The following is a 14,147-nucleotide window of genomic DNA, read 5'->3' as shown; positions in this document are numbered from 1 at the left end:
GTTTTACTTGCATTTAAGAGCAGTTGGAGGCCACTGAAGGAGAGTTGTATGGCATTGAAGCTCGTCTGGAGGTTAGTTAACCTCTATGGGCTAGGTGGGACGCTAGCGTGCCACCCGTGGTGCACCCTATCAACAGCAGGTGCATTTCAAGAGCGGCAAATTTGAAACCAAATAAATGTCAAAATTCCAATTTTTCAAACATACAACTATCTTACACCCTTTGAAAGATAAACATCTCCTTAATCTAACCACGTTGTCCGATTTCAAAAAGGTTTTACGGCGAAAGCATAAACTTAGATTATGTTTGAGAGTACATTGACAATAGCTGTGTGTAATGTTTTGTCAATTCAAAGACAGGCATCACCAAAACCATAAAACCAGCTAAAATGATGCACTAACCTTTGACAATCTCCATCAGATGACACTCCTAGGACATTATGTTAGACAATGCATGCATTTTTAGTTCTATCAAGTTCATATTTATATCCAAAAACAGCGTTTTACTATGGCGTTGATGTTCAGGAAATCGTTTCCCTTCAATAACCGGCAGTCAAGTCAGCACCACAAATTAAATAATTAAAATTAGAAAACATTGGTAAAATATTATATTGTCATTTAAAGAATTATAGATTTACATCTCTTGAACGCAATCGACTTGCCAGATTTAAAAATAACCTTACTGGGAAATCACACTTTGCAATAATCTGAGCACTGCGCCCAGAAAAATACGCTTTGCGATACAGACAAACGGCCATGTTGGAGAGATCTAAAATCGAAAATACTATGTAAATAATCCATTACCTTTGATTCTCTTCATCAGATGTCACTTCCAGGAATCCCAGGTCCATAACGAATGTAGTTTTGTTCAAAAAAGCTCATCATTTATGTCCAAAAAGCTCCGTGTTGTTAGCACATGATCTAAGCCCGCCGGACTTCACTTCATGAACGAGGGGAAAAAATATATTTACGTTCGTTCAAACATGTCAAACGTTGTATAGCATAAATCATTAGTGCCTTTTTTAACCAGAACATGAATAATATTCAAGGTGGACGAATGCATTCTCTTTTAAAACGTATTGGAACGAGGGTACCCAACATGACCTCGCGCGCCAGAGTCTAATCGGCCATCACCGTTCCAAGGCTCTTGTTCGGTCAGATCTCATAGTAGAAGACTCAAAACACTTTGTAAAGGCTGGTGACATCTAGTGGAAGCAATAGGAAGTGCCAAAACATTAATCACCCCCTGTGTGTTTCAATGGCATAGGCTTAAAGGTAATTCAACACATCAGGTATCCACTTCCTGTCAGAAAATGTCTCAGGGTTTTGCCTGACAAATGAGTTCTGTTATACTCACAGACACCATTCAAACAGTTTTAGAAACTTTAGCGTGTTTTCTATCCATATATAATAAGTATATGCATATTCTAGTTACTGGGTAGGATTAGTAACCAGATTAAATCGGGTACGTTTTTTTTATCCAGCCGTGAAAATACTGCCCCCTAGCCCCAACAGGTTAACTTGGCTTTCGAAGACCTTAGAAAGGCAGGGTAGGATAGATATGTCTGTAACAGTTTGGGTCTAGAGTGTCTCCCCTTTTGAAGAGGGGATGACTGCGGCAACTTTTCAATCTTTGGGGATCTCAGACGATATGAAAGAGAGGTTGAACAGGCTAGTAATAGGGGTTGCAACAATTGGGGTGGGTAATTTTAGAAAGAGGGTCCAGATTGTCTAGCCCGACTGATTTGTAAGGGTCCAGATTTTGCAGCTCTTTCAGAACATCGTCTATCGGCTGATACATGTACTGCAGTTATTACCACGCATGAGATCCCCACATTGTAGCCTGTACATTGAATATATTCACTGATCATGTACTCTTCCTTGGCAAATAAAGGTGCGGTTCAGGTATGAATCTCTGTGAGACATTTTTCAGTCATATCCAATACCAGGTGTATCAAACTCCATTCTTTGACTGATGCTGTGTCTGCATGTATGTATTACAATTATACACTTCGACAGTGTTTACCACTCCTGCTCCATCAATGATTACACATTGTAACTATGCAATAGACTATAAACATGATTTAAGTAAGGCTGATTTGTAATTCATATATACAGAAAAAACAGTACACTACACTTCCTATTTATATCTAACTCCCTTCATCTTCATTAATCTGAGGACACAGGATAGGTGTAGTATTTCAATGAGATATTTAATTTCAACCAGTGGAGAATGTGAAACGCTTTATTGAAAGTTCATTATCCAGGTGCTATAAATACATAATACATGCATTGCAAATATTATAATTGTGATATTATATTATAAATACAAGATACTACTTCAATGCACATATGGTATGCATTATAAAAAAAAGAGGAACAATGAGGAGGTGGGGAGAGAGGTGTAGAAGACAGAAAAGGAAAGAGGTAAAACAGAGGAGCGGCATATGATTCATGAATTATAATATTCTCTCAGTTCATTACAATTACATAGCGTCTCTAGCAGTGTCTCCTAACCAGCATTGGGCTCCCAGTCGGCCCGAAGGTTATCTTACGAGCGGGTGAGGTGGCGATGACGGGACTGGCTTCCTCTCTCACATCAAAACATACCTGCCGACGAGAGACAAATGGATAGAGAGAGAGCATGATTAAGCTTTGTTTTTTTAAATTCTAACACAGTCAGTCATCATAATCATCAGGAGGTGAAATGCAAAACTGACCTTGGATTATTAACTCTGGGACATCTCTATCTGTATTTCAATGTGAAGCATCTCTTAATAATACTTCCTGTTGACCCGACCAAGTGACCTCTCACCTATGATCATGCTGTGCCCTCTGTGTCAGCCAGTTCAGATCCGGGAGGGGTTCACCAACACAGCTGATATAACTGTGTGTGTGTAATCTCACATGGTGTCCACACTAAGTGGCTACAGAGTACTTTATGCTGAAAAACAGACACATGAGGACAAATAATAGAAGATAATGTCATTATTAAACTTTTACATTACCACATCACAAATTAATACATAAATACCACTTGAAGCTGGTGGTGAGGTGTCAGGTTCGCCTCTGTACTTAAAGGGTGATTATTCCAACTCTCTGTGAAATGCTGCAGATCTGCCCGGTACAAGGTAGGAACACATATCACACACAGAAGAGGTGGATAGAATTCGACAGGTCAAGGTAGCCTTCTTCCTCCAAACTGTTCAGCAAATTGTAGTACTGACATGTCACAGCAGTCCAAACATCTATCCATAAACTTTCCACTCTAACAGAGAGAAAGAAAAGGTTTTGTGGGGGGGGTGGGCGACGACATAATCTCTGTGGTCCTATGGTCTTCCTCCATGATTGTGAACACTGAGGTTGGTCCGAGGTTATAAGTTATGTGTGCCTCTGTGAGTGGTTACTGACTATTTGTGACGCAGACACCTATCCGAGTGTACCTGAAACATTTAAATATAGAGGGCTATGTGTCTCACCACTTGGTTATTGGTTATTGAAATCATGACTTGGCAGCAACAGGGGCTTGATAGTCCAGTGAAAATGGTATTTATGTGGTGTAAATCTGAAAATTATCAGCTGACATCTTAAGTTTTTTTTTATATTAATGCATGTGAGACAGGTTCCATGTACAACAAGATAGGCAGAGAGGAAGAGAGAAAAAGAACACAACAGTTAAATTACCTCTGCTTATGGACACTTTTGCCAGCAATAAAGCTTCCACGGCCTGTTCCTCGGACAGTGAAAGTACATCTGGCAATATCTACATTTTCTACCCCTTGATCAGCTCGCACTCTGAAAGTAAAGATAATAGCTTATTTTTTGTAGATATGAATACAATAACTGAGATATGACCGTTCAATCTAAAGCAGCTGTAACGCCCTGGCCATAGAGAGGGTTTTTTGTTCTTTATTTTGGTTAGGCCAGGGTGTTACATTGGGTGGGCGTTCTATGTTCATTTTTCAATGTTTTTGTATTTCTTTGTTTTGGGCCGTGTGTGGCTCCCAATCAGGCACAGCTGTAGTTCGTTGTTGCTGATTGGGAGTCACACATAAGTAGCCTGGTTTTCCTTTGGGTTTTTGTGGGTGATTGTTTTCTGTTTAGTGTGTAACCGGACAGAACTGTTGCTATTCGTTTTGTTTATTTTATAGTGTTAATGCGATTCATTAAATCCTTTATGATGAACACATCCTCCGCTGCACCTTGGTCTCTTTCTGACGACGGCCGTTACAGCAGCAGATGTAATTTTCAGGATATGTCAGTACAGCACAGAAAGCTTAACACCAGACTGGTATTGTGGTTGTTCATTAGGTGATGGGAAATATGCAATATGCATACAAATATATAATATACTTACCTTCCTTGAAAACCCATCTCTACCGCCAAAGATGATAATGTTGTATCTTGAAAAAAAGCATTGGAATTAAAAGTGAAATGTTTTACCTATTAACCTGCTTAGCTAAATGGTATAGTTGTTGTTCGTTCTCAATGGACATTCGGGTGCTTTCGTAAAATCACTCTGGCTATTTACTCCGATTCAGAGCACTCTCATCTGAGTGTACCAGAGCGCAGAATAATGAATTTACGAGCGCTCAACACCCATTGAGAATGGCCGGTGTGAGAAAATGTTGGCAAAAAGCGTAATTAAATTGTTTCCAACAGCACAGTTACAGTCACCAATGCTCTGGTTAACACAAAAATTGCCTAACCAGCTCTGCTAGGGGGAGTAAAATGGTCAGAGTGGTCTCATTTGTGTCTAGAAGAAGCAAGCTAGCCAATGTTAGCTTCGGTGCTTGACTGCCATTGTAAGGCCAAAGGCCAGAACGCTCAAATCAACTCTACTCCTCGGCCCGAATGTCCAGTGTGCACTCCAAGAGCAAAACTGTCTGAAATTACAAACTGACAGCGCTCTGAATTTATGAGCGCAGGCACTCCAAATTGAATTTAATTATGCAAGTCAGTTAACTTCTCTAGGGCCGGCGGGACGAAATCGTCCCACCTACGTAACAGCCAGTGGAATCCTGTGGCGCGTTATTCAAATACCTTAGAAATGCTATTACTTCAATTTCTCAAACATATTACTATTTTACACCATTTTAAAGACAAGACTCTCGTTAATCTAACCACACTGTCCGATTTCAAAAAGGCTTTACAACGAAAGCAAAACATTAGATTATGTCAGCAGAGTACCCAGCCAGAAATAATCAGACACCCATTTTTCAAGCTAGCATATAATGTCACATAAACCCAAACCACAGCTAAATGCAGCACTAACCTTTGATGATCTTCATCAGATGACACACCTAGGACATTATGTTATACAATACATGCATGTTTTGTTCAATCAAGTTCATATTTATATCAAAAACCAGCTTTTTACATTAGCATGTGACGTTCAGAACTAGCATACTTCCGGTGAATTTACTAAATTACTCACGATACACGTTCACAAAAAGCATAACAATTATTTTAATAGGCTAGGCGGGACGAATTCGTCCCACCTACGTAACAGCCACTGCCAGCCTGTGGCGCGATTTTCAAAACCTTAAAAATCCTATTACTTCAATTTCTCAAACATATGACTATTTTACAGCCATTTAAAGATAAGACTCTCGTTAATCTAACCACACTGTCCGATTTCAAAAAGGCTTTACAACGAAAGCAAAACATTAGATTATGTCAGCAGAGTACCAAGCCAGAAATAATCAGACACCCATTTTTCAAGCCAGCATATAATGTCACCAAAACCCAGAAGACAGCTAAATGCAGCACTCACCTTTGATGATCTTCATCAGATGACAACCCTAGGACATTATGTTATACAATACATGCATGTTTTGTTCAATCAAGTTCATATTTATATCAAAAACCAGCTTTTTACATTAGCATGTGACGTTCAGAACTAGCATACCCCCCGCAAACTTCCGGGGAATTCGCTAACATTTTACTAAATTACTCACGATAAACGTTCACAAAAAGCATAACAATTATTTTAAGAATTATAGATACAGACCTCCTCTATGCACTCTGTCCGATTTTAAAATAGCTTTTTGGTGAAAGCACATTTTGCAATATTCTAAGTACATAGCCCAGGCATCACGGGCTCGCTATTTAGACACCCGGCAAGTTTAGCACTCACCATAATCATATTTACTATTATAAAAATGTCATTACCTTTTGTTGTCTTCGTCAAAATGCACACCCAGGACAGCTACTTCAATAACAAATGTTGGTTTGGTCCAAAATAATCCATCGTTATATCCGAATAGCGGCGTTTTGTTCGTGCGTTCCAGACACTATCCGAAATAGTAAAGAAGTGTCACGCGCTTGGCGCAATTCCTGACAATAAAATTCAAAGTATTCCATTACCGTACGTCGAAGCATGTCAACCGCTGTTTAAAATCAATTTTTACGTCATTTTTCTCGTAGAAAAGCGATAATATTCCGACAGGGAATCTCCTTTTCGGCAAACAGAGGAAAAAATCCCAAAGGCGGGGGCGGTCGGGGTCACGCGCATAAGCTAGTGTCTCTTGATGGGCCACTTGAGAAAGGCGATAATGTGTTTCAGCCTGGGGCTGGAATGACGACATTCTGTTTTTTCCCGGGCTCTGAGAGCCTATGGAAGACGTGGGAAGTGTCACGTTAGAGCAGAGATCCTTAGTAAATGATAGAGATGGAAAAGAAGTTCAACAAATGGTCAGACAGGCCACTTCCTGTAAAGGAATCTCGCAGGTTTTGACCTGCCATTTGAGTTCTGTTATACTCACAGACACCATTCAAACAGTTTTAGAAAATTTAGGGTGTTTTCTATCCATATGTAATAAGTATATGCATATTCTAGTTACTGAGTAGGAGTGGTAACCAGATTAAATCGGGTATGTTTTTTATCCAGCCGTGTCAATGCTGCCCCCTAGCCCTAACAGGTTAAGAATTATAGATACAGAACTCCGCTATGCACTCGATATGTCCGATTTTAAAATAGCTTTTCGGTGAAACACATTTTGCAATATTCTGAGTAGATAGCCCGGCATCACAGGGCTAGCTATTTAGACACCCAGCAAAGTCAGATTTACTATAAGAAAAATGTTATTACCTTTGGTGTTCTTCGTCAGAATGCACTCCCAGGACTTCTACTTCAATAACAAATGTTGGTTTGGTCCCAAATAATCCATTGTTATATCCAAATAGCGGCGTTTTGTTCGTGCGTTCAAGACACTATCCGAAAGGGTAAAGAAGGGTGACGAGCATGGCGTATTTCGTGACAAAAAAAAATCTAAATATTCCATTACCGTACTTCGAAGCATGTCAACTGCTGTTTAAAATCCATTTTTATGCCATTTTTCTCGTAAAAAAGCGATAATATTCCGACCGGGAATCTGCATTTAGGTAAACAGACGAAAGAAAATAAAGCATAGGGTCGACTCGGGCATGCGCCTAAGCCCATTGTCCTCTGATCGGCCACTTGCCAAAAGCGTAAATGTGTTTCAGCCTGGGGCTGCCTCGATATCATTCAGCTTTTTCCCGGGCTCTGAGAGCCTATGGGAGCCGTAGGAAGTGTCACGTTACAGCAAAGATCCTCAGTCTTCAATAAAAAGAGCTAAGATGAACAACAACTTATCAGACAGGCCACTTCCTGTAAGGAATCTTCTCAGGTTTTTGCCTGCCATATGAGTTCTGTTATACTCACAGACACCATTCAAACAGTTTTAGAAACTTTAGGGTGTTTTCTATCCAAAGCCAATAATTATATGCATATTCTAGTTACTGGGCAGGAGTAGTAACCAGATTAAATCGGGTACGTTTTTTATCCGGCCGTGTCAATACTGCCCCCTACCCCCAACAGGTTTTTAAGAAGAAATTCTTATTTACAAGGACAGCATACTCCTTCCTCCCCGTCGGGCAATTGAACACCGGTCTCCCACATGCCATGCCCGCACGACACAGGGATTCTTTAGCTAAATAGCCCAGTACTGTACTGCCGACCGTCACATTGTACAGCGCCATATTTTCCGTTCCATCCTAACGGAAACCCAGAGGGTTTGTCGTTTTTCTTGGAATAGAAACACCATAATATTAATCAAATTAATTAAGCAAGTACCAGTCAAAAGTTTGGACACACCTACTCATTCTGTAAGGTTCTGTATTTATTTTCTTAGTTAACTTTGTGTTCTGTTTCGTTGTGTTCTTGAATGTAGCCCTGTCTTTCATTTTTGTTCATTGATTTCACCTGTGTTAGTTACTCACCTGGTCTCATCAGCTCCTTCTTTAGTTCAGTTCATTCTGTTTGTGCCTTTGTGAGGTTTTGTTCGTTTTGACTCTACTAAGCCTTTTCCTAGCTCGTTTGTGAGAACCAGTTATAGCCTTCAGTCCTAGTTTTGATTCACCTGCCTGTTTGCCTTCCTGTGTATGACCATTGCCTGCCTGTGACCACGATTCCTGCCTTCTGCGAAGGTGAAATAAACACCTGCCGCGATCTGCGTGTGAATCTACACCTTTTTCTCCCTCAGTATACATTACACATTCCAGGATTTTTTGTTATTTCTAAAATGTTCTACATTGTAGAATAATAGTGAAGACATCACAACTATGAAATAACACATATGGAATCAGTTAAGAACAAATTCTTATTTACAAGGGCAGCCTACTCCTTCCTCCCCGTCAGGGAATTGAACCCAGGTCTCCCTCCGTGCCCGAATTCTGTAGTACAGACATGGCCTGCTCTCCCTTATGAAGGGAATTAGGCACTTTCCCATGTTTACTACAGTATGTATTGTAGGCTATGTTTCCTTGTCAGACTGCACAGTCGCTTAATAAACAAATGCAGATGGCTTATGTCTTCTAAATGCATTATTATCCAAATGTAAAAGCATATGCAGTACTGTATTTCTTCAGCATCTGTATGCTTTCTTTAATAAAATAATGATAAATACTCTTTCAAAATGCATATGTTGATTTAGTTATAACGAATTACTATGGGAATAAATATCACTGATTTACAGAAATATTGGAACAAAGTTGTCTAATGAAGGCAAACAATTTAGAATCCTCCAATCTTCTTATGCAGTAGCCCGCTCCCGACCGTCACGTACATCGCCATATTTTCCATTCTATCCTAACGGAAACCCTGAGGGTTTCATTTTTCTCAGAACAGAAACACCATAATATTAATCAAATTAAGCCAAATTTCTTAAAATCAATCCCATATACTATGTTATTACAAACAAAAAAAAATTACATTCTCTGGTAATGCCAATATGGAAGACTATCAAATGCTTCTCAAAGATGCCCTCTGGTGGTCAAACTAGCACTAATTTGCATTAACAGAATGGCTGACAATTAGATAACGTGCCACAGAATGCTGTAGCAGCCCACAAGCTGTGCTGGAGTATGACACAACTTTTAAATTAGCAACACTGTAGGGCATTAGGATTTATAAAGTTCATGCTAATATAGCTTCAAAATCACTGCAAAAAGAAAGGAAAAGCATCTCAAGTGGAAAAGGCTTGTCTCTGTAGTTTAAGTGTTAGACCGCTACTGCCACCTTGTGGTGTAAAGTGTGATACACAGGTGCTTGACTACTTAGGGCAGGGTTTCCCAAACTCTGTCCTCGGGACTCCAAGGGGTTCACGTTTTTGTTTTTGCCCTAGCACTACACAGCTGATTCAAAAACCAAAATGTTGCACCCCTTGGGGTCCCGAGGACCGAGTTTGGGAAACGTTGACTTATGGAAAAGTAACTGCCCTGAAAACAACACATGAAACCCATTTTAGACAGAATGGTAAGTATGCTGAAATCTAGCTTTTTTTTGTTACTGCTCTTTGAACAACACCTCCACTGCTCTCACGCTTAACTTTATTAAACTATACATCTTTCAACGGCATCAATACAAAAAGTGTTTCTATACATTTCAGTTTTTAGACTTACACAATAACAATACAAACAAGGGCAAAATACTGTAGATTAGACAATCATGTGTTAACAATCCAGAACATTCTGCAAAAATCTCTCGGTAGGAATGAAACTCATCAGTATCTACCAACAAGTTGCGACATGGAAGCATGTGAGTAATAATCACATGGGGCTTGCGTTCCTCTTTTTTCCTCTCTTTTTTTAAGAAGTCCTCCACACCATCTTGGTCCATTGCCATTTTGTGTGCAGCTGTGCTGAGTCATGACAGCAGGAAATGAAAGGCCACCATTGGCTCATTCTGAATCTGATAGATCGCCCTGCTTGATACACGTCTTCTCCCTCACCCCCTTCGCCATGCTTTCCTGCTGTAGTGGGTAAGGGTTAACAAAAAACACAACAATGTTATTCACATTTTAGTAGAGATCAGGGTCCATATTCATAAAGTGTCTCAAATAGATGTGCTGATCTAGGATCAGGTCCCCCCTCTCATTCATTATGATCTTAAAGGCAAAAATGATCCTAGTTCAGCAATCCTACTCAGACGCTTTGTGAAAACAGGCCAGGTTCTGCTATCTTGGTAAAAAGGTAACTCTAGAGAAACTCTCGTAATTTACATGCATTTGGTGTACATTGACAAGCACATTTAAAGTGACATGCATATGGGCAAACTGTTTTCAACTTCGGTGTCACTGAAACTAGGGCAGTCTGATGCACAGTTCTAATTCACAGCGCTAAGTTAAGACTGTGACCTTTAGTATTACTTACTTAGTGTTCCTATTTGGGAGTTACACTACACCAAGGAGCAGTGTTGCGATTGGTTACTTGAAAAAGTAATATTAGTCGTTACATTTAACAAAAGTAAAATGTTACTTTCCACACAAAGTAATATTGTAAAGTAATGTGTTTTTACTAATTATATGTGACCTGTTTCAGGAAGCTAGGCATATGTCGCATGTCACTACTTCACAGGAGAGGCATTTGAACGCAAAATGCGTTTTTGGGCAGAAATGCCTTCTGGAACATGTGAACTTTCTTAATAGCAAACTTGTATGCCATCTGTAAATACAAATAATATTGTTACTTTCATGAAAACTTCTCAAAATCTCACTGTTTGTTTGACTGTCGGAGGGAGCAAGGTGAGCCTCGCACGCTCTACCAAAGATAGTAAGTAGCCTAACTCAGGTTTGACCACTAGTTTCTCTTTTCATCTGTGGAGCTGCTTTTACTGTGCTAGTCTACAAGTGCTACACTATACAGTGCCTTCAGAAAGTATTCATACCCCATGACTTATTCCATATTGTTGCTACAGCCTGAATTCAAAATGTATTTAATAGATTTTCATTTACATATTCATTTACATATTCATACCCCCTATTTACATATTCATACCCCTTTGCTATGACACTCCAAATTGAGCTCAGGTGCACCAATTTCCTTTGATCATCTTTGAGATGTCACTACAAGTTGATTGGAGTCCACCGGTCACCAATTGACCTAGATGTGTGTATGTACTGATATGTAGGCTGTATGACTTTTACATTTATTTATTTCAGTCCTTGACTAATAATGTTCTGTACAATATATTATGTCATGTTTCATCTGGACTCCAGGAAGAGTAGATGATGCTTTTGCAGTGGCTTATGGGGATTATAATAAATACCAAATACAATTGGTTGGATATGATTTAGAAAGAAACACACCTGTCTATATTAGGGTTGTCACGGTACCAGTATTGCGATACAAGGAAGTCAGGAAGCAAAACATGAAGCAGACTCAATTTCTTGAGAAAAACAGTCCTAATCGGAAAACAGCCTGTTGTCACCGAGAGTCTAATTTGTTTATTTTGCAAGCTATAGCACACTATTTAACAAAAGTAGGTTTTAAAGGACCCTAGAGTTAAGTCTTCTTTGTGTTTTCTTTTTTTGCTAAATCTGGTATCGTAGTATCGCAATACTGGTATCGCGACAACAGTAGTCTATATAAGGCCCCACAGTTGACAATGCATGTCAGAGCAGAAATTATAGCATGAAGTCCAAGGAACTGTCCGTAGATCTCTGAAATATATACAGCATATATACAAAGGTATGTGGACACCCCTTTAAATTAGTGGATTCAGCTAATTCAGCCACACCCGTTGCTGACAGGTGTATAAAATCGAGCACACAGCTATGCAATCTCCATTGACAAACATTGTCAGTAGAATGGCCTTACTGAAGAGCTCAGTGACTTTCAACATGGCACCGTCATAGGATGCCACATTTCCAACAAGTCATTTCGTCAAATTTCTGCCCTGCTAGAGCTGCCCCGGTCAACTATAAGTGTTGTTATTGTGAAGTGGAAACGTCTACGAGCAACAACGACTCTGCCGCGAAGTGGTAGGCTACACAAGCTCACAGAACGGGACCGCCGAGTGCTGTAGTGTGTAAAAATCGACTGTCCTCGGTTGCAACACTCACTACCGAGTTCCACTGGAACTGTTCAAAAGAACTGTTCATCGGGAGCTTCATGAAATGGGTTTCCATGGCCGAGCAGCCGCACACAAGCCTAAGATCACCATGCGCAATGTCAAGCGTCGGCTGGAGTGGTGTAAAGCTCGCCGCCATTGGACTCTGGTGAGTTGGAAACACATTCTCTGGAGTGATGAATCACGCTTCACCATCTGGCAGTCCGATGATGAATCTGGGTTTGGCGGATTCCAGGAGAATGCTACCTGCTCGAATGCATAGTGCCAACTGTAAAGTTTGGTGGAGGAGGAATAATGGTCTTGGTTAGTTTTTCATGGTTCAGGCTAGGCCCCTTAGTTCCAGTGAAGGGAAATCTTAATGCTACAGCATACAATTATATTCTAGATGATTCTGTGCTTCCCACTTTGTGGCAACAGTTTGGGGAAGGCTCTTTCCCGTTTCAGCATGACAATGCCCCCGTGCACAAAGCGAGGTCCAAACAGAAATGGCTTGTCGAGATTGGTGTGTTAGAACTTGACTGTCCTGCACAGAGCCCTGACCTCAACCCCATATACGTATATTTACGTTCCAACAGGACAATGACCCCAAGCATACAACCAAAGCAACGCTGGAATGGCTTCAGAACAAGAATGTGAAAGTCCTTGAGTGGCCCAGCCAAATCCCAGACTTGAATCCCATTGAAAATCTGTGGAAAGACTCGAAGATTGCTGTTCACCACCACTCCCCATCTAACTTAACAGAGCTTGAGAAAATCTGCAAGGAAGAAAATCCTCAAATCCAGATGTGCAAAGAAGACACACCCAAGATGACTCATAACTGTAATCACCGCCAAAGGTGCTTCTACAAAGTATTGACTCATGTCTAAAAACATGTTTTCATTTTGTCATTATGTGTAGATCGATGAGATTAAAAAAAAGATTTTGTCCATTTTGAATTCAGGCTGTAACAACAAAATGTGGAATGAGTCAAGGGGTATGAATCCTTTCTGAACAGACTGTATATGGGCTGCTTTATTAGCCATATATCTGTACAGATGTAAAAAAAATATATATATAAAATCATTCACAATCTCTCAAGCCGCCAGCTCTGATTATAGACCGCATGTACACGGACCAATATAGATAAATAGAGGGCACACTTGCCACTAGATGGGAAAGCCCTCTATGGACTTTGCTATCACAGAAGCGATCAATGGCAAAGATCAGGTGCGCCCAGTATACATTTAAGGATTAAATGATTTCACTATTCGAATAATATCATGACATTTTTATTCGGATATTCGAAAGATATGTTTTAAAGAATTTTTTTTTTTTGGGGGGGGGGGTTGAAACTTCAATGGAGACTTGCTCGCACGACTCAAGAGAGCCAGTGCTTGTTTCAGCAGAATGGTGGGGAGGGGTGAGAGAGGAACAGGGGCCAGTGTGTGTGACAGTCTGTGTTTGCACAGAGGGAGAGAGAGAACGTAGCCAAACCGGCTCACGCTAGTTAGACAAACTTGTTGCTGCCATAGGTTATCTATCATACCATCTGGTAGAGGCTAGCTAGCTACAGTAGCCAGCTAAGTTAGCTAGCTAGCGAGATAAAGTAGCGAGGCTCCATTCATATATAACAACAGCATACCTGTTGGTTGATCATTGTAGCCTACTTCTTATTTAGCCAACTTAATTCCATCATTTTTTGTCCATTTTGCATTGATTAGAAATCTCCCACTTCACTTGCTACACATGAAGCCTGTGACTGTATTGCCGCTTTGATTGACCGACAGTAACAAAAAGC

General features: G+C 40.2%; 1 protein-coding gene across 2 annotated transcripts in view; it reads right to left on the bottom strand.

The window, feature by feature from the left end:
- Positions 1-9,832: 9,832 nt before the first annotated feature.
- The window catches only part of bin2 (Bridging integrator 2), a 32,531-nt gene continuing 28,216 nt past the window's right edge, over positions 9,833-14,147 (bottom strand). Inside the window, exon 12 of one of the 2 annotated variants that reach the window (XM_014131735.2) lies at positions 9,833-10,271. In XM_014131735.2, coding sequence (XP_013987210.1) covers positions 10,200-10,271 — 72 coding nt within the window. In that variant the 3' untranslated portion in view covers positions 9,833-10,199. 2 annotated transcript variants of the gene reach the window in all.

Source organism: Salmo salar, chromosome ssa12 (assembly GCF_905237065.1).
Source record: "Salmo salar chromosome ssa12, Ssal_v3.1, whole genome shotgun sequence".
In the NCBI taxonomy this organism is placed as follows: Eukaryota; Metazoa; Chordata; class Actinopteri; order Salmoniformes; family Salmonidae; genus Salmo; species Salmo salar.
This window is presented reverse-complemented; position numbering and strand designations above follow the sequence as displayed.